We start from the raw sequence: 21,898 nt of genomic DNA on the forward strand, positions 1-21,898 counted from the left end.
GCAGTAAATGCTAAAGAGAAAAAAGAATTCAGCTCTCTCACTCGATTTGCGCTGACGCCGTCTCTTCCTATGGGACCCCTGGATTCCCCCCGGGGCTGGACCCCGGCAATTTTTTTCCTAGTTACAGTGTTATATTAATTTGTATGATTCTCCTTTGCTTAATGTCTAGCTCCCTCACTGATCTTTATCATTTCCAAGAAAGCAAGGGATTTTTTTAATCATAATTCTGCCCCAAGTACTTGGCTCAATAGCTGTTTGAAAGAATGAATGAATGAAACCTTTAGCACTCTCCTGAAGCTCACTAAATCATCCCCACCACCTCACTTTAAGATGATGAACTTTGTATCCTACTTTACAGAGAAACCAGTTATCATCTCTCCTTACCCTCACCTTATCCTGACTTTCCTCTTCTTACAGATTTCTTCCCTTCATGCTTCAAACATTGAGAAGTCCTCTCTCTTACAAGCCCATTGTCAACCCTTCTCTTTATTGCGAAACTTCTGAATGCAGTTTAGACTTGCTGATTCCACTTCTTCACTTCCTAAATACTCCTTACCCACTGTAATACGATGCCTACTCTCACACTACTCTAATGAAACTGCTCTAGTTTTCAGATCCAATGACCCTGTTGTTTTCTTTTTTATCCTCAACCAGTATCATTCATCTCTATCATCTGATTATTCCTTCCTGAAACTCCCTCTAATCTAAGCTTCAGACAGACAAAGAATTCTCCATTTCCTGAAGTTCTGACCACACCTATCAACTCTTCTTCCTCCCATTCCTGTAACTACAGCATTAACTCATTTCTCTTCTCTTTAATCCTCTATAGGCAAACTTATTCAAACTACTAGGTTTACTACCAAATACCTGCAATTCCCAAATATTTATCTCTAATGCAGACTTATCTACTAAGCTACAGATCTACATTTTCAGGTACCACTTTCAAGGATCATCTGCAACAAGATCACTGATACTTTCAACTCAACATACCTTATATGTAAATTATCTTACAGACTCCATAAAGTCAGCTGAACCTAACAACTTTCCTTCCTCTCTACGTATTTTCTTCCTCAATTGAAATGTCTAGGATGACTTCCAGCTTCCTGACTTAGATGAACAAATGTCATAGAGCTACATGAGGGCCATTAATACTACACTGCTCACAAAAATTAGGAAATATTTCAAAATGAATATGAAACAATTAAAAAAAAAGCACGTGATTTTTTGTTTTTAATTAGACAAGAACATCAGAAAAGCAAACAAGTCAAAGAAAGTAGTTTGTGCCTGACCTGTGGTGGCACAGTGGATAAAGTGTTAACCTGGAACGCTGAGGTCACCAGTTCGAAACCCTAGGCGTGCCTGGTCAAGGCACATTTGGGAGCTGATGCTTCTTGCCCCTCCCCTACTTCTCTCTCTCTCTTTCTCTCTCTCTCTCCCTTTCTCTCTGTCTCTCCCCTCTCTAAAATGAATAAAGTCTTTAAAAAAAAGAAAAAAACAGTTGTTTGATTATGCAAAACCAACTTTTATATCATTGGTGAAAATGCACTACACAGAAGGCTGAAAGTACTGGAGCATCTGCACATTCCCTAATTTTGAAAGTGCATTTTGAAATATCCCCTAATGTTTTTGAGCAGTATTTTTCACATTAAAAGAGTGTTCACTCTATGCCTGGGATAGTGTTAATTTTCACAATTATCCCAGCAACAGTTTTCACCATCTTAGTACTATCAACCTCGTTCAAGCCATTATCTATCTCTCACCTACACACTCCAAACGGGCCCCCTGCCTCCAATGTTTCTATCCACAGCTTTCCACCTCAGCCCATTCACCATAAATTGGCAATTTGTAAATCATAAAACATCTCTCTTGCTTAAAATCATTCTATGGTTTCCAATGCTGTTTAGATTAACATCCAAACTCTTTGGTATGAACTATAGGACCTTATATAATCTAGTCTCTGTCTACCTCTCCATATACCAAGGTTCCTTCCAATAACCCCTTCATTCTTTTCCTTCTTCCTCTGACACTATTTGTTTCCAATTCACTCTGCCTGAAAAACTTATTTTGGATCTCTGAATTAAGGTTCTGAGATCTCAGCTCAAATGTCACCTTCTCAGTGAGGCCTTCCTGGACAATCCCAGTTCAAATAGTTCTCCCACTCAGATTACTCTTTATTCCTTTACTCTTTCTTCTCTTCATTGTACCTATTATCTGAAATTTAATTATTCATTTTATTTCTGTATTTTCCTTTAATAGAATGAAAGTAGGAGTTTAATAAGTACTTTTTGAATGAATGTATAAATATTAAAGATGTGGAAATTAAGATGCAATGAGATTAAGTAACTCAGAAGTGAAGCTGATATATTTGTCAATTCAGGTCTGTCTAAAACCAAAGCTTTTAACATCTACCCTATATCACAGCAATAAAAGTAGAGTGAGAGTAAAAGCTAGACAGACTGGAGAATATGATCAGATAAATGATGAAGTTTAAGACTACAAAAGCAGCCCTGGCTGGCTAGCTTGATTGTTTAGCAGTGGTCGGCAAACTCATTAGTCAACAGAGCCAAATATCAACAGTACAACGATAGAAATTTCTTTTGAGAGCCAAATTTTTTAAACTTAAACTATATAGGTAGGTACATTCCTTATCGAGGTAGCACCTGCACGTGGTATTTTGTGGAAGAACCACACTCAAGGGGCCAAAGAGCCGCATTTTGCCTACCGGGGGATTAGAGAATTGTCCTGATACTCTAAGATTGTGGGTTCAATACCTGGCTAGGACACATATGGGAATAGATCAATGTTTCTATGTCTCTCTCTCTCCCTTCCTCTCACTCTGAAATCAATAAATAGATTTTTAATTTTTAAAAAAAGATTACAAAATCTGAGCACCATTCCAAAGAGTGACACGCTCTATGATGTGATAGTGGGTGTGAATGGCTGACATGAAATAGACATAGATGTTTATTCCTGTACCACTGATCCCCCCTTCTCCTTGGCAAACAGATTTCCTTTATCCTTTTGCAGATGAAAACTCTACAAATTTGGCTCATAAATAATAGAAATCATATAGGTGAGCTAGCCCTTTGGTTAAATCATCTTTATCCAACTTTGAATCACCATATGAAAGCAATTATCTTCCCACTGTCCAACTGCCAGTCCCTCCTTTGTTGCTAGGCAGATATTCTTCACTTGTTGCCCTCCAGCCTCCTTCCTTTCAACATCACTCACAATAAAACACTAATAGAAATTAATAAAGCAAACAGTTGCAAAAGAAAATTACCAGCCTGACACAATCCATAGGTGTATCTATTCTCACAGTCCCAAAAAGTAATGCAGAAAACAGAAGATGCAGAAGCAATAGAAAAAAGGCAAAAAGATTTATTTTTGAAAATCTACTTGCTAATGACTAAGAATTGCTTTTCTCTGCTTATATGATTCTTTTTTTTTTAATTTATTAATTGATTTTAGAGAGAGAAGGAAGAGAGGGAGGGAGGGTGGGGGAGGAGGGACAAAAAGGGAGAGGGAGAGAAAGACAGAGAGAGCAAGAAATACCGAGCTATTCCTGTATGTGCCCTGATCAGGGATCGAACTGGCAACCTTTGCATATCAGGACAATGCTACAACCAACCAAAGTATCGGACCAGGGCTATATGATTCTTTAGGAGAAAATAGTTTGTATACATACACCCTACCACAAACTTTTTCCTGTCATATTTTACCACATTTTTATCACTAGCAAAAAATAAAAAATTTTAAAAAACCCTCTTGACTCTTTTTCCATTGATTGCCATAGGCCTTCTCTCACAAGTTCAGTGGATAGTTCTGTTTGGAGATAACACTTGAGAATGAACATTTCATTTTTATTGAAAATGACAAATAGAAAAATGAAATCATTAACTGTATGAAGCTGAACACAAAAGTTTACCATACACCTGTGTTTTTATTCCATTTCTCAGTAATCACAGAAAGGATCACAACAAAGCAAGAAATGCAAAGCTGGTTATCTAACTTTCCTCACCCAGAACAGATACACCTAAGTATTCTACACAGGAAATAGGACTTGTTTTTCAAGAGTTCTAGGAAAATGAATTTCACTACTTTCCTCTGACAGTTCAAATTTCATTAAGTAATTTTAATTTATGTTCAATCTAAATTACTTCTTCTACAATTTAAGTGCATCCAATTCTTCTTGTACTTAATTCAAGCTACACACTATCACCAGATTAATAAATACACTTAAATAATGCTTTCATGTCAGGCACATTCAAATTTAACAAACCCACATGGATGATACTGTCTCAGACACTTTAAGATATATTATTCCACATAATCTTTACAATAATCCTATTAGGCAGACTATTTGAATGATTTTTAAGTGTCTTCCATAAGGTGCTTACTAGTTGCAGGGAGTGGAAAGGAAACAAAAGAGAAACCAACAATACCTGACTGGGTAATCAAAATTAACATCAGCAACTAGAGACAGATAACATGAGCTCTCTGATGTGATACCCTGAGAAGGACATATCAACTATGTAGTACACCAATCAAGAATGCTTAACATCAAACACAAAATGAAGAACATTCTTCTATAAAAGAGAGGGACTGTGCTTGACTGTTGGTGGCAGTGTATAGAGTGTCGACCCAGAATGCTGAGGTCTCTAGTTCAAAACCCCAAGGTCGCTGACTTGAGCATAGGCTTGCCAGCTTGAGTGTGAGGTCACTGGCTTGAGTGGGTTCATCAACATGATCCCAAGGTCACTAGCTTGAGTCCAAAGGTCACTAGCTTGAAGCCCAATGTCACTGGCTCCGCTTGAGCCTCCCAGTCAAGGTGTCAAGGCATGTATGAGAAGCAATCAATAAACAACTAAAGTGAAGCAACAAGTTGATGCTTCTTATCTCTCTCCTCCTTCTCTCTCCCTTCCTGTCTCTGTCTCTCCATCTCTCTAAATTCAATTAAAATTTTTTTTAATTTTTTAAAGAGAGGGATTTGTATTATTTTTAAAAGGTCAATGTTATTTTTTTTTTTTTTTTTTAAGGCTGTGGACATGTTCTATATTGAAGAAGACTAGAGATATGATCAATAAATGGAATTCCAACTCTTATGTTAGACCCTGCACTGGAAGGGAAAAATTCCACAGTTGGACAGTTGACAACTGGAACACTATAAGTAGCATTAAATAAAAATATTGTGTCACTGCTAAATTTACTAAAGGAGATAACTTTACTGTGGTTATATCAGATGCTATCTTTACTCTTAGGAAATACACTACTTTTTAGGGGGTAGCGAGCCCTGTTGTCTGCAACTTACCTTCAAATGATTATTCTTTTGTAATATTTTTATTTTACAACTTTTCTGTGTCTAAAATTATTTCAAGATTTTAAAAAGTTATAATTACTAGCATGAGAAAAATGTATGTGAAAATGGTGTACAGGGAAAAAAAGGAAAGGGGGTGAAGGGAGTGGCCAAACTGTATGGAATTAAAAAGGCTGAAAAGTGCACATCAAAATATTAACATTGAGAGGTTTCTAATGGCCAAAGACAGGCAATTTGCATATCAATAAGGAAAACAACCACAATGACTGATATACATCAAATATGCATAAATCTATGACATCATAATAACACTGAAAACAATAGCAACTGGTCACTGTTAAGGATGTTTAAGGGACCAAAATCACTATTTGAAAATTGCTAAATAAAAGAATCAAGCATTTATCCTGACTTTCCTGTAAGAACCCACTTGGTGGCTAAATAATAAATATGGAGAAATTTCTCTTTATTGAAATATTCCAGCTAATGAAGAAGAAATGAATATCACCATTTAGTAGCCTAATAATTTAACAGACTAGATATTAAGCATTAATAAGCACTAAACCACAAAAGAGAGCAACAGACCTTCCGATAAAGAACCCAAAACCACCCATGTAGTAACCTCCCCTCTGCCCTGCCCTTCCCACCAAAAAGAAGGGAGAAGGAAAAGCAGATGGAGGAGGGGGGGGGAGGAGGGAGAGGGAGGGGGAAGAAAGAGGGGAGGGGGAGGAAAGGGGGGGGGGAGAGGTGGGAGGGGGAGGGGAATACAATCTGATCAACCAATAGCAATATATGGCCTATCAGCCAATAGCAATATGTGGACCTTATTGTGGTCCTGACTCAAACACTCAAAAACTGTAAAAAGAAAAAAACTAACATTTTGAAACAACTGGAAATTCAAACGTTGGATATTTAATGGATTTAAGGAATTTTCTAAGATATGATATTGGATTTGTGGTTATTTTTTTAATCCTTATTTTTGGAGATTCATACTGAAATATTTATAGATGAAGTGATGTGGTATACAGATCTCCCTCAAAATAACACAGAAAGTAGGGAGACTGGACAGTGTTATTATTTTTATTTATTTATTTATTTATTTGTATTTTTCTGAAGTTGGAAAAGGGGAGGCAGTCAGACAGACTCCCCCGCATGTGCCCAACCAGGATCCACCCGGCATGCCCTCCAGGGGGCGATGCTCTGCCCATCTGGGGCATTGCTCTGTTGCAACCAGAGCCATTCTAGTGCCTGAGGCAGAGGCCACAGAGCCATCCTCAGCACCCGGGCCAACTTTGCTCCAATAGAGCCTTGGCTGCAGGAGGGGAAAAGAGAGACAGAGAGGGAGGAGAGGGGGAGGGGTGGAGAAGCAGATGGGCGCTTCTCCTGTGTGCCCTGGCCAGGAATCGAACCCGGGACTCCTGCATGCCAGGCCAACACTCTACCACTGAGCCAACCGGCCAGGGCCGGGACGGTGTTATTTTAGAAAGAAGAGCTGCCCTGGCTGGTGGCACAGTGGATAAAGTGTCATCCTGGAGAGCCAAAGTCACGAGTCCCATCATGGGGTCAATGGCTCCATTTCAAGGTTGCAGGTTTGAGTCCCAGTCAAGACACATATGAGAAGCAATCAATGGCACAACTGGAACAAGTCGATGCCTCTCTCTCTCAAAAAAAAAAATGACCTTTTGCCATCTTTCTTGCAGCTTCATGATTCCACGCTCATAGAAATTTTGGTCCTTATCAGCAAAAAAATGAACCAACTGTGATTTAAGGTCATCATCATTTGTGAAAGTTTTACCATTCAAAGAGTTTTGCAAACTTCAAAATAAATGGTAATCAGATGGTGCCAGATCAGGGCTGTATGGGGGATGCAACATCACTTCCCAACCAAGCTCCAATAATTTCCCTTGAGTTACTAAAGATATGTGAAGCTTTGCATTATCATGGTGGAACACAATTCCTTGGCGATTTGCCAGTTCTAGCTGTTTTTCTTTGACTGCTTCATCCAGTTTCATTAGCTGCTGACAGTAAACATCTGAATTAATCGTCTGATTTCTTGGAAGCAGCTCAAAATACACACCTCTGTACACCCACCAAATTGACAGCATGACCTCTTTTTGATGCAATTCAGCTTTAGATATGGTTTGTGCTGGTTCATCACACTTGGACCATGATGGTTTTCAAATGATGTTACTAAATGACCCATTTATCATCACCAGTGATGATTCTTTTCAAAAAAGGGTCAGTTTCATTGCGCTTGAGATGCATATCGCAAATATTGATTCGCTGTGTTAAGTGAATCTCTTTCATGCAGAACCCAAATATCAAGCTTCTTAGCGAATCCAAGACATTTTAAGTGATTTTCAATTGTTGTATGCAATGCATTTAACCTCTCTGCAATCTCTTGTACAATTATATGACGATTCTCTTCAGTGATGGCTTTGATTTGGTCATCATCAACTTCAGTAGGTCACCCAGAACGTTGGTCATTTTTGAGTGAAAAATCTCCAGAACAGAATTTTTTAAACCAATTCTGACTCGTGCGTTCTGTTATGCAATCAACACCATAAACCTCACATATTTTTGTGAGCCTCAGCAGCTTTCTTTCCTTTACGGAAATAAAATAGTAAAATATGCCGAAAATGTTCGTTTCTACACTCCATGTTAAAATTGACCCTAGCCTGACCTGTGGTGGTGCAGTGGATAAAGCGTGGACCTGGAATGCTGAGGTCGCCGGTTCAAAACCCTGGAATTACCTGGTCAAGGTACATATGGGAGTTGATGCTTCCTGCTCCTCCCCTCTCTCTCTCCTCCTTCTCTCCTCTCTAAAATGAATAAATAAAGTCTTAAAAAAATAAAAAAATTGACCCTAAACTAACAGCTATAAACAAAATTATGCACAACTTGCTTCTAAAGTAACCTAAATGTGACTAATACCAAATGTCAAAAGGAAAAAGCCGTAACACTAACAGAAGTCCTTCAAAACCATTACAACACTATGTGTGACACCAAAAATATTTTCTTGCCAACCAGCAGTATTGAGGGATGAGATTTTGTGATTTTTGTTTTTTCCTTTGTTTACCTTAGCACTTTCCTATATTTTCAAGTCATCTTCATTAGGCCTGTTTTACTGACTGCAACCTCTGTCAAGGCAGAGACCATATCTGTCTTATTCACATTTACACCATCAATGTGCCTAATGGTATCTGATATACATAAAGCTAATAAATACTTGTTGAAGGAATTAGTATTTTCTCTTTACAAAAACCATATTCCTATTCAATAAATTCAGAGAGGGACTAAGTGACTATATTTGTTCAGCATCATGAACATGAACTCAGTATTTCTTTCAACAAAATCATGGCCACAAATTTTAATCTTAAATGTGAGAAATAATTTTTTTTTTCTAAAGTTGGAAACGGGGAGGCAGTCAGACAGACTCCCGCATGCACCGAATCAGGATCCACCCAGCATGCATGCCTACAAGGGGGCGATGCTCTGCCCATCTGGGGCACCGCTCTGTTGCAACCAGGGCCATTCTAGCGCCTGAGGCAGAGGCCATGGAGCCATCCTCAGCGCCCGGGCCAACTCTGCTCCAATGGAGCCTTGGCTGCGGGAGGGGAAGAGAGAGACAGAGAGGAAGGAGAGGGGGAGGGGTGGAGAAGCAGATGGGCGCTTCTCCTGTGTGCCCTGGCCGGGAATCAAACCCAGGACTCCTGCACACCAGGCCGACGCTCTACCACTGAGCAAACCGGCCAGGGGCATATGTGAGAAATAATTTTGAATATAATGGATCTCTTTAGATTATTAAAAAAAAAAAAGACATTATCAAGCCCACAGGAATAACATGTAAAAAAATAGGTATTATTGCCTGAGAAGTAGTTTGATGATCCAGCCTTATGCTGATAACTAAAGGCCATTCATTCACTCCCTTCTTTAAAAAAACTAAATATTAGAAATACAAAGGTAGAAGGATAAATTGACAGATTTTAGAAAACTTCTTTATATTATCCACTGCTGTTAAACACATATATAACCAATGACTCAGAAATCTTACCCCCAGATACATACACATCCATCAGAAATACACACAAGATGGGACCAAAAAATATAAAAGACAACTTTTGGAGTTGGATTATAAATGATAGTCCAAGATGGAAAAAAATGTACAACAAAGGTATATTTAATAAATGGTGGTATATTCATACAAGGTATTACACAGCAATGAAAATCAATCAACTAAAGGGAACCCTCCTGTACTGCTGGTGGGAATGCAGACTTGTGCAGCCACTGTGGAAAACAGTGTGGAGTTTCCTCAAAAAATTAAAAATGGAACTGCCTTTTGACCCAGCCATCCCACTTTTAGGAATATATCCTAAGAATAACAATGCACTGATTCAAAAGAAGATATGCACTCCCATGTTTATTGCAGCATTGTTTACAATAGCCAAGATCTGGAAACAGCCCAAGTGTCCCTCAGTGGATGAATGGATTAAAAAGCTGTGGTACATATATTGATAAAAAATGGAATATTATGCAGCCTTGAAAAAGAAGGAAATCTTACCTTTTGCAATGACATGGATGGACTTGGAGATTATTATGCTAAGTGAAATAAGCCAGGCAGAGAAAGACAAATATCATATGATCTCACTTATATGTAGAATCTAATGAACAAAGTGAACAGAGAAACAGAAATAGAGGCAGAGGCGGGGTCACAAGGAGCAGAGGGACAGCTATCAGAGGGAAGGGGGGTGAGGGGATGGGACCACAGAAGGTGAAGGGATTAGTGAAATTATATATACATAATACATAGACTCAGATAACAGGACAGCAAATTCCAAAGGGTAGGGGGAGGGGCGGGCAATGGGGGACAAGGGGGTGAGGGAGTTATATTGAGTGGGACACTTGAATTCATGTTAACACAATAAATTAAAATTAATAAAAATTTTAAATCAATAAACTACACTACTGTTATATGCACCAAGAAGAAGCATCTAACAAGCAAAATGTTGAGCAAAAAAGGCCAACCCAAAAGAAATATTTTATAATTCCATATATGAAAAGCTCAAACAGCAATACACCCATCGGTGGTTTTGTTTCCCATGGTTTCAGTTACCTGCTGCGGTCAACCATGGTCCAAAAATATTAAACAGAGAATTCCAGAAATAAACAATTCATAAGTTTTAAATTGTCCACCACTCTGAGTGACATGATGAAATCTCTCACATTGCTGTACTCCATCCTGCTTGGGACATGAATCTTTGTCCTGTGTATCCACACTGTATACAGTACCCAGCCATTAGTCATTTAGTAGCCGTCTCAGTTATCAGATTAGCTATCAGAGAGGGACAGACCACATTCCTAGAACTTTTATTACAGTATATTGTTTTGACTGTTCTATTTTATTATTAGCTATTATTGTTCATCTCTAACTGTAACTAATTTATAAGTTAAATTTTATCATAGGTATGCATATACCGGAAAAAAAAAAACAGTACAGCAGGTCCTTGAATAACATCATTTCATGCAACACTGTTTCATTGTAACACCGAGAACAAAAAAATCCATTCCTAACCAGGGCCACTGTGTGGATTTGCACATTTTCCCCATGTCTACATGGGGGAAATCTGGTTTCCTCCCAGATCCCAAAGATGTGCACATTAGGAGTACATGGACGTGCCTAAATTGTCCCAGTCTGAGTGGTTCTAAGTGTGAGTGCACCTTACAATGGAAGGGTGTCCTGTCCATAGTGGATTCCCACCTTGTACCCTGAGCTGCTGGGAAAAGCTCCAATCACTCCTAACCCTGAACTGGAATAAGTAGGTTGGAAAATTATCCTGTTTTTATTAATTTTTCTTAAATTTATATATAGCTCATGCATTTCAGTGTTTAATATTAGAAGTATTAGGCGTTTTTATTTAGGAGTGTCATGATGTTTCTGTGACAAGAAAAATGCCATAGGAACTTAACTCTTGTTTATGTCAATTAGCCTCTGGTAAAATTGGTTTCATTATACATTATTTCACTTCAAGTCACGCTTTCCAAGAACTAATCATTTTAAGTGAGGACTTACAATATATATTGGGTTTGGTACTATCCATGGTTTCAATCATCCACTGGGGGGGAGGTCTTAGAACATATCCCCAGTAGATAAGGAATGACTACTATGTCAATCATGTTGATTGATTGATTTTTGTATTTTTCTGAAGTTAGAAGCGGGGTGGCAGTCAGACAGACTCGCACATGCACCCAACCAGGATCCACCCGGAATGTCCACCAGGGAGCGACGCTCTGCCCATCTGGGCTGTTGCTCCGTTGTGGCCAGAGCCATTCTAGTGCCTAAGGCAGAGGCCATGAAGCCATCCTCAGCGCCCAGGCCAACTATGCTCCAATGGAGCCTCGGCTGCGGGAGGGGAAGAGAGAGACAGAGAGGAAGGAGAGTGAGAAGGGTGGAGAAGCAGATGGGAGCTTCTCCTGACTGAGAATCAAACCCAGGACTTCCACACACCGGGCTGACATTCTGCCGCTGAACCAACCGGCCAGGGCCTATTTTTTTCTTTTTTTTAAGATTTTTATTTATTCATTTTTAGAGAGACAGGAGAGAGAGAGGAAGAGAGAAAGAGAGAGAGAGAAAGAAGGGGGTAGGAGCAAGAAGCATCAACTCCCACATGTGCCCTGACCAGGCAAGCCCAGGGTTGCAAACTGGCGACCTCAGCGTTCCAGGTAAACACTTCATCATAGGCGTTTATTTATTTATTTTTTTAGAAATTAAATTTAATGGGGTGACACTGGTCCATAAGAACACACGGGTTTCAGGTAAATATCTCTAACCTCAATTTTATAAAGTTCAAAAATAGGAATAACTTTATGCTCAATTTTTCTGTGAACCTAAAATTGCTCTAACCAATAATGAAGTTTATAAATTTAGGCCTTGGCTGGTGCTCAGTGGATAGAGCATTGGCCTAGCATATGGATGTTGCAGGTTTGATTCCTAGTCAGGGCACACAGGAGATGAGACCATCTGCTTCTCCCACCTTCCTCCTTCTCTCTCTCTTACTCTCCCACAGCCAGTGGCTCGATTAGTGTGCGCATGGCCCCAGGTATGGAGAATAACTCTGTTGGAGGGCATCAGGCCCATGCACTAAAAATAACTTGGTATTTGCCTGATCATGTGGTGGCACAGTAGATACAGCGTCGACCTGGGATGCTGAGGACCCAGGTTCAAAACCCGAAGGTCACTGGCCTGAGCCCAAAAGTCACTGGCTTGAAGCCCAAGGTCGCTGGCTTGAGCAAGGCGTAACTGGCTTGGCTAAAGCCCCCACCCCCACCCCACCCCGGTCCAGGCACATGTGAGAAAGCATTAATGAACAACTAAAGTGCCGCAACTATGGGTTGATGCTTCTCATCTCTCTCCCTTCCTGTCTCTCTGTCCCCCCTTTAAAAAATAATCTGTGCTTGAGCATCAGCCCCAGGTGTTGCCAGGTGGATCCTGGTGTGGGGACATGTGGGAGTCTGCCTATCTCCCCTCCTCTCACCTAAAAAAAAAAGAAGGAAGAAGAAGAAGAGGAAGGAGAAGAAAAGAAAAAACACTAAACTACTCTATGGTATTGGAGTCAGATAATGTTACCTTTGGGAAAGTGGAAGGGAGTAATGACTGAGAGAAAGAATGAAGATGGGCCTCTGGGGTTGTTAGCAGCATTCTATTTCTTGATCTAGGTGGTAATCACCTAAGCGTGTTCATTTTGTGATAATTGAAGAGGCCTTACTCTTACTTTAAAACACTTCCCAAACATAAAGAATCTTGCTTTAAAAATTAAAAATAATATACCCTGGATGGGCGGCTCAATGGATAAAGCATCATCCTGGCGCACCAAGATCATGGGTTTGATCCCTAGTCAGAGTGTGTACAAGAGGCAATCAGTGACTACATAACTACATGGAACAATTAAGTGGAACGAGTTGATGCTCTCTCTCTCTCTCTCTCTCTCTCAAATCATGAAAAAACTTTCTAAAAATTAGAAAAAACACTGCAGTCTTTTCCCAAGCCAGCAGAACCTTAACTTATTCTGCTTACCCTAAGTCAGACCTGATAAGTCCTAATAGATTCTTGGTTAATATAAGAAAGGAGATGTTCTAAAACCTATTTAGATTCCTTGGGCTCTTATCTGCTATATAGATATATATCTTAAATAGGCACAGAGAAGGTACTCAACAAATATTTACTAATGATCCTCAGCCCAAACTTTAAACAAACTCATACAGCAAAGTCTGAAATATATAGCACAAGTAAAACAGGATAAAAACAGCCTACTGGCCTAAAGAATGCAACTTCCAGAAATCCCTCTTTTAGAAACTAAGCAATTTAGAATGTATTGCTTATAAGAAAGAGAATAATTTACAACAGCTATCTATGGCAAAGGAAATTGGTGCTTTCCCCCTTCACTGCTACCTGGCTCACACAAGGTACAATCAACTTCCTGATGCCACAGCTAAGCAAAAGGAACCCAGCAGCAACTCTGCTTGTGAAGGGCAGAGTTATAATGTGATGTAAACCCAGCAGCAATGAGTTAGCTGAGGCAGATGACAATAATGTTGAAGAAAAAATGAGAGATACTTGATTCTAAAACCTAAATTCTAAAATCATTACTATTCCTACTTTCCATAGTGATAGTAAACCTTGAACAACTCAAGAGTTAGTTAGGGGCACTGGACTCCACACCCACAGTCAAAAACCCACACTTAACTTTTACCTCTCAAAACACTTTACTGATAGCCTACCATTGACCTGAAGGCTTACCAATAACATAAACAGTCAATTAACACATATTTTTATGCTATATGTATTATATATTATATTCTTACAATAAAGTGTACTAGAAAAAAGAAAGTGTTAAGAAAGTCATAAGGTTCATCTGAATGTTTTTTCAAATTGTCACAAATATCCAAACTTTTTTCCAGTGTTTATTGAAAAAAATCTGCATATACATGGACCTGCACAGTTCAAACCCATGTTCTTCAAGAGTCTACTATATATCTTTGAGGTCTCACCAGACTAGAATCGACTCACAATTAATATATATCCTGAGTGTCCATCAGAGTTCATCTTCTAAGAGTTTCTCAATAGTATCCTTTCAGCTAAATAGATGGCTATGTAATGATAAATTATCATAAGCTTTTCTAAGGGCAAGTCACAACATAAATCAACTTGGTATAGTTCTCATCACTAGTGATATTGTTTTGTTATTGTAAAATATACAAGTAATAAATTTTCAATATGGAAAATAATTTTTAAATAATACTAAGCAGCCCTGGCTGGTTGGCTCAGTGGTAGAGTATTGGCCCAGCATATAGAAGTCCCGGGTTCAATTCCCAGTCAGGGCACACAGAAGTGCCCACCTGCTTCTCCACCCTTGCCCCTCTCCTTCCTCTCTATCTCTCTCTTCCCCTCCCACAGCTAAGGCTCCACTGGAGCAAAGTTGGTCCAGGCACTAAGGATGGCTCCATGGCCTCCACCTCAGGTGCTAGAATGGCTCCAGCCACAATGGAGCAACTCCCAAGATGGGCAGAGCATTGCCCACTGGTGGGCATGATGGGTAGATCCCGGTCGGGCACATGCAGGAGTCTGTCTGACTGCCTCCCCCTCTTCTAACTTCAGAAAAATACAAAAAAATAAAATAATAATACAAAGCATATAAAAAAGAAAAGTACATGAAAATCACAAGTCAATTTCTTCTATGGCTCACTTCTACCTCTGTGACTTTCTAAGTAAACTTTCTCTAATAAAAAAAAAATCACAGGTCAAACTTAAGAGATAAGATTTTTTTTTAATTGATTTTAGAGAGACAAAGAGAGGGAGGGAGAGGTGGGGAAAGAAAGAGAAGCGTTCATCTGTTGTTCCACTTAGTTGTATATTCATTGGTCATTTCCTATATGTGCCCTGACTAGGAATTGAACTCGCAACCTTGGTGTTTTGGGGTGATGCTCTAACCAACTGAGCTAACTGGTCAGGGCCTCTTTATAGGCATAAAATGTTACCTACTGATAAAAGACCTGCCTCTAATAGAGGATGCTGACCTGGTAAATTCTCAGGTATTTGGTTTGCTAATGGATCCAGGTGAGTGTAAGTATTATGTCAGGAAAACAGCCAGTGAGCAAACCACACAAAGTCCTGGTGGAAATGTGATTGGAGCTCTCCAAATATAACAAAACCACCCACAAAGATGTTCACCATAGCATAGTTTATAATAGAAAATGAAAGACTCTGAATGTCCATCAATATGAAACTGATTAAATGTACAATCATAATGGAATACTCCATAGCCATAAAAAAAAATGATTTAGACTCACATAAGCTGATAGGAAAATATATCATTAAATTTTTTTAAGTTGAATATTATATACATCCAATTGTAGCATATATATATATATATATATAAAATGAAAATTTCTAGGCTATGCAAGAAACAGTAAGTAGTAGTTACCTCTGGAGACAGAATAGGGAATGGGGACAGAAGAACTTTTTCTTTTTCCTCTCATTTCACGTCCTAAACTGTGTGAATTTCTTATCATACATATTACCTTTATAATAAAGACAAAACAATAAAAGTAAGGGGAAAAAAAGTTAATGATATTGAAGGGGTGGGTAGGGACTGATAATTTTTATTTTTATACTTTTATGCATTTTCTCAATTTTCAATGATAAACAATATATTAGCATATATTGCTTTTCAAATCCCCAAAACTGTTTTTTGGTTTTGATTTTTTTAACAAGTCTAGTGTGATCATTTCTGGTTCAAATTAGAGGAGGGAAAACCATAGCTCAATTATAAACACTGTGACAATTACAAAGAAATATAGAAAGACTCAATCCTCAAAATGCTTATATATAATCTTTGGAGAAACTAGTAATGAACACCAAAACAAGGAAAGTTAAAGAAAATTCTTGATTTAGTTTACTGGAGTTGTTCATGTGGTACCAGTGCCTATGGAAGCAAAAAGACCAGTATTCTGAGAGAAGCTGTGGGAAATACTATTTGCAGAAAGATTAAAGTAAATTCTATAAAAGTGTAGTTTCTTAAAATTCTTCATGTCTAACCTCCCACTCAATGTGGACATCTCTTTTAGAACACTCTTACCACTCATTCAATTTCTGCTTAAAGTATCCTATGTCAAAAAATGCTCATAAGTTGTTCACTCCATTTGTGCAGAACAACCCTAATTGTTCAAGTTCTTCAATACATTAAGCTAATATCTAATTTCCTATAATTTTCAATCATTGTTCAACCTGTCCCAGTTCTGTCCTCTGGAACAACAGTTTTTTTTTAACTATTTTCATCACTATTATGATCCTTTCCCTTTTAAATCTTTTCAAAACTAAATCTTTCAATTCTTCAAATGGCTTCTACACCTTTCATTATTCTAATCATTATCCTCTGAAGAAATTCTAGTTTCTCAACATGCCTCTTAGAATCAAATACCCCCCAAATGAACACAAAATCCTAGATCTTATCTGAACTGTGCTATTATTGCCTTTGTCTGGGTCATCCTGGCATAACAGCACAAAACTAGGTGCTAGGCAGTTTACAGTCTATTGCCAAATTAGTGACACTGCTCAGACCATAAGTAATTTATGTTTTAAGAATTTTAAAAAATGTAAAAAAGAAAGATGACTGAGGAATTCAGAAAATTTTCAATAAACAATGTAGACTATAAGCTGGAAAAGGAAGAATATATATATATTTTTTTTTATTTTTTTTTTTTTTTTAATGAGAGCGCGAACACAGTCCCCCACTATCACAAATTATGCAGTCGAGTTTCCCACATTTGGGGAAATCGCAGGGGTCAGCACACTCGGAGTGCAATGAGTAAGCCTCGCCCTGGGAAAACCACCTTCATGATCATGGTATCTCCCCTGCCAGATAAGTATAAGAAAATATTTTTTTAATTTTTATTTATTGATTTTAGAGAGAGAAAGAGAAAAGGAAGGCGGAAGGGAGAACTGGGGAGAGGGAGAGGAGGGGGGGAGAAGAAGAGGCAGAGAGGGGGAGAGAAAAAGAGAATGAGGGGGAAAAGAGGAGAAGGGAAGGAGGAGAGAGGGAGGAGAAAGAAATTTGTTGTTCCACTTATTTATGTGTTCATTGGTTGATTCTTGTATATGCCCTGACTGGGGATCAAACCTGCAACCTTGGCATATCAGGTGGACTCTAATCAACTGAGCTACCTGGACAGGGCTAGAATACATTTTTTTATAAGCAGAAAATACAAAAAGAAAACTATTTTGGGGGTACAAATGCAAAACAGTGCAGAGAAAGGAATGAACCAAGTTAGTACTAGAGCAAAGTATCTGCACAAAGACAGGTAATAATACAGGGCCAAAAACGAGGTCTGGAGTCAGACTACTTGTATTGAGAGCCCTTGACTTGCGTGATTAAAGGGTTAAATCGAGAAATTGACCTCTTAATTGAGATGGTCCAGATATCAATATCAGTTTGCCAATTTGAATTCTGACTACAAAGAAAATGTTTCTAATCCAATTTTACCCCAAGATAAACATAAATTGAGTTGTTCTACAATATCATTACACAGGCTTCTTTAAGAACATAAACAACATTCCTAATTACCAAAATATAATTCAAGGAATGTCATTTAGAATTATTTTCATTCATCTCTGTAGACTTCCCCTGGATGAATAATTTGCCATTTAACATGAAAAATATTACACAAGGTAGCTGCTTGTTTCAATAATTAACATTAACAATCTTCAGGATCGCCATTCAAAAGACAACAACCTGCTAGTCTCCAATCCCCTAGGTTTAAAGGAAGAGAAATTTGACTAATGAGCATTAAAAAGTTAAGCTGTTAGCTAAACAGCAGATTTTCTAGACATGAATGCTGCCAAATATTACAACAAATAAAAACAACAGCAGCTCCTTCTCTGAAGTGATTTAAATTCAATTAAATAGGAATTTCTGGTTTAACAGTGCTCCTGCCTAAAGACTCTTTCACAAGGAATAGCTCTGAAATAGTGTGGCAGCAGAGATTTAAACTGACCAAGAGACATTGCAAAATCCCAAATCTCCCAAATCCTGCTACTCATCAGCAGGGATCTACAGGCATAAATAGATTCCCAGCTGCTGAGAGAAATGTCTTACTAAAAGCAAAGCAAAATTCTCATTAATGAAAAATCAACCATAAAAGAAGACATTTCTGTGTGTCTCATAATCCCCGGAAATAGCCAAATCCATTTTGGGTTAATGCAGATTTAACAAAACAGTGGAAGAGAACAGAGGAAAGCAGTTCCGTTTACCAGCAGCTGGGAGAAAACACTTATCAGAGAGATCCCAAACAATGCTTCTAATCCACAGAGCCAAAAGAAACATGAACTCTTAACTCTCCAGTAAAAGGTTCAGCCAGGAAAAGACTGTTATGTATAAATTCTCTCACACTCGCAATCAAGACACCTTATCCCATCTTGTTCAACACAGGGTGACTGGCTAGAACTTGAATTTCCCAAGACCAAATTCAACAGGTAATCCAAACCCTGCATTTTCTAATCAGATAATCTCTAAAATCACAGTCCTTGCATTCATTCAAAACCAGCATTGAGCTTCTACTATGTCAGTCACAGAGAATACAAAAACCTGTAAGAAATAGTCTCTACTCTTTTTAAGCTTAGTCAGTGCACCTTGCCTCATTTTAAACCCCAAAAGCTCTTGCCTTAAAATATCTTCTTAGATGGATCAAGCGTCCTCAGTAAAAAAGCAATCAATAAAGGCCCTTCACCTTTAGTTACTGTGACAGAAGCTAAGTAAATGAATCAATTATTCAATCACATTTCTTATACTCTGCTCCGGAAGAAGAGAAGCCAACAATCTTAGACTAGACTACAGAGAAGTAGGGGCAAGATAATCAACAGAGGGGTGCAAGAAATACACTGGAAGATGAGATGTGACAGCTGCCCCACTACGCGTTCAAAGAGCGATTAAAACAAAGAAGAAAAAAAAGAACCTGCTACTAAGCCGACTGTAGTTTTACAGTGCGAGGAGGAAGAAAAGAAGAGGAGCATGCCCACTATTTTTATTTTTACTTTTAATTGATTTGAGAGAGAGAGAGGGAGGAGGAGAGAGACAGAAACAGAGAGACTGCCCACTACTGACAGTCACCAACTATCCGGGTCTCCTTCCTCAGTCCACTCTCACTAGAGAAGAGTGCCAGTCACTTTTTTATAAAATCTGGGCCTGCCAGCCGACAACACTGTCACATGGCCACTGGAATGGAGAGGTAACAGTCCCTTCACAGGAGCGTGAGGAAAAACAAGACTAGGAAGAAATTTTTAAATGTTTATAAATAAGTTAACATAATTGTCCCCAAAAGCACGGAGAGGAAGTAAAGTTGGGAAAGGGTGGTAACCCAATGTCCACTGGAAGCGTGTGGGGACCTCTCAGCGAGCCCCGCCCCCCTCGACCCCCACAGTCTGCGCACTCACCACGCACGCAAAGCAGCGACATGGCCGAGGTGCCTGCGAGCCTCCGCCGCGCCGCCGCACCCTTTTTTCTTTCAGCAGGTGTTCTGGCTGCTCCCGCTATCGGCCTCACGGGTCTGGCCGCTCCTCATGGTCCCCGTCGCAGGCAGCGTTCTGCCGCTCCCTCGGACCCGCTCCAGTTCTCACCGTCTGAGGGGGTTCCCGATAATTGTGAGTACCGGCCAGCAGGCGGGGGACTGGGTGCGGCACCACGGCGCCATCGTTGGGAGACAGAAGCAACCCGGACTCCTTCCCTCCACTCCACCAGGGATCCGTGCGAGCGCCAGACAGAGCCAACCGTGGCGCCCCGCCTCCCAGCCAATCAACTCACGCCCAGTCCATCGACCCCGCCCACACACGAGCACGTAGGAGGCGGAGTCTCCCTCCGTGTTCCTTAAGAGCAAGAATGAAGGCAGCTCCGCCCACTGAGGCTTAAAGCAGAGAGAGGCGGGGCTTCTCCTCACCTATATGAGGTGGAAATTGAAGGGAGACTGAAGCAATAGGGAGGCAGTTGAAGGGTGAGAGCTTAAGAGAGTCAAAGGTATGGAAAATTACAAAGAGCTAGAAGGGAGGGGTTTTGGTCTATGAAAAATCTATCTGGGTTTGCTAACTGGTGCTTAACAAAGTAAGGCTCCTACCCCTCCTACAGAGACTGAGAGACAGAAGTCGTATCTTTAAGTGTTGGGTGGAGCAAACAGTAAGTTTTTTTGGCAACCTTCAGTTTTTTTAGGAGCTTTAAGAGAGACTAGTGTCATCCTAGGGGGTACAACCTTGTGCTGTTAGAAACTATATAAATATTTGTTCAGGTCTTTATGTACAAGTTGGAGGACAAGTCAAGAAGACAGCTTAAAGGAGTATAACTAGAGTTTGGCCAACAAGAGAATCTTTGTCATTACTAAATATTGTTTAATGCTGCAGAGATTTTCTTTTAAAAGCTTTATTGGACCTGACCAGGTGGTGGCACAGTGGATAGAGCGTGGGACTGGGATGCAGAAGGACCCAGGTTCGAGACCCCGAGGTCGCCAGCTTGAGCGCGGGCTCATCTGGCTTGAGCAAAAAAAGCTCACCAGCTTGGACCCAAGGTCGCTGGCTCAAGCAAGGGGTTACTTGGTCTGCTGAAGGCCCGCGGTCAAGGTACATATGAGAAAGCAATCAATGAACAACTAAGGTGTCGTAACGAAAAACTGATAATTGATGCTTCTCATCTCTCTTTGTTCCTGACTGTCTGTCCCTATCTCTGACTCTCTCTCTGTCCCTGTAAAAAAAAAAAAAAAAAGCTTTATTGGGGTATAATTTATATATCACAAAATTCACTTGTTTTAAGTGTACAATTCAATGATTTTTAATAAATTTTCAGAGTTGTGCAGCAATCATCACAATCCAATTTTGGAACAGTTCTATTGCCCTCAAAAAAGGTCTGTTGTGGCCCTGGCCAGTTGGCTCAGTGGTAGAACATCAGCCTGGCGTGCAGGAGTCCTGGGTTCTATTCCCGGCCAGGGCACACAGGAGAAGCGCCCATCAGCTTCTCCACCCCTCCTCCTCTCCTTCCTCTCTGTCTCTCTCTTCCCCTCCCGCAGCCGAGGCTCCACTGGAGCAGCGTTTGCCCGGGCGCTGAGGATGGCTCTATGGCCTCTGCCTCAGGCGCTAGAATGGCTCTGATTGCAGCAGAGCTATGCCCCAAGATGGGCAGAGCATCGCCCCCTAGTGGGTGTGCTGGGTGGATCCCAGTCGGGGCGCATGGGGGAGTCTGTCTGTCTGCCTCCCCATTTCCAACTTCAGAGAAAAAATAAATTAAAAAAATAAATAAAATTTTAAAAAAAATTTTTTTTTTTTTTTCATTTTTCTGAAGCTGGAAACAGGGAGAGACAGTCAGACAGACTCCCGCATGCGCCCGACCGGGATCCACCCGGCACGCCCACCATGGGGCGACGCTCTGCCCACCAGGGGGGGATGCTCTGCCCATCCTGGGTGTCGCCATGTTGCGACCAGAGCCACTCTAGCGCCTGAGGCAGAGGCCACAGAGCCATCCCCAGCGCCCGGGCCATCTTTGCTCCAATGGAGCCTTG

At 40.0% G+C, this 21,898-nt stretch overlaps 1 protein-coding gene and 1 non-coding gene across 11 annotated transcripts in view; both read right to left on the reverse strand.

Moving 5' to 3' along the window:
* Positions 1–20,107, reverse strand: part of UNC13B (unc-13 homolog B) — a 296,554-nt gene extending 276,447 nt beyond the window's left edge. For all 10 annotated transcript variants that reach the window (XM_066367732.1, XM_066367730.1, XM_066367733.1 and 7 more), the window contains exon 1: positions 19,797–20,107. In XM_066367732.1, coding sequence (XP_066223829.1) covers positions 19,797–19,818 — 22 coding nt within the window. In that variant the 5' untranslated portion in view covers positions 19,819–20,107. The remainder of the gene's footprint in view (positions 1–19,796) is intronic.
* LOC136396227 (U1 spliceosomal RNA) lies at positions 17,074–17,237 on the reverse strand. Its single transcript, XR_010749621.1, has one exon. It is a non-coding gene; the product is annotated as a U1 spliceosomal RNA (small nuclear RNA).
* Positions 20,108–21,898: the final 1,791 nt, after the last annotated feature.

This window comes from Saccopteryx leptura, chromosome 2 (assembly GCF_036850995.1).
Source record: "Saccopteryx leptura isolate mSacLep1 chromosome 2, mSacLep1_pri_phased_curated, whole genome shotgun sequence".
Taxonomy (NCBI): domain Eukaryota; kingdom Metazoa; phylum Chordata; class Mammalia; order Chiroptera; family Emballonuridae; genus Saccopteryx; species Saccopteryx leptura.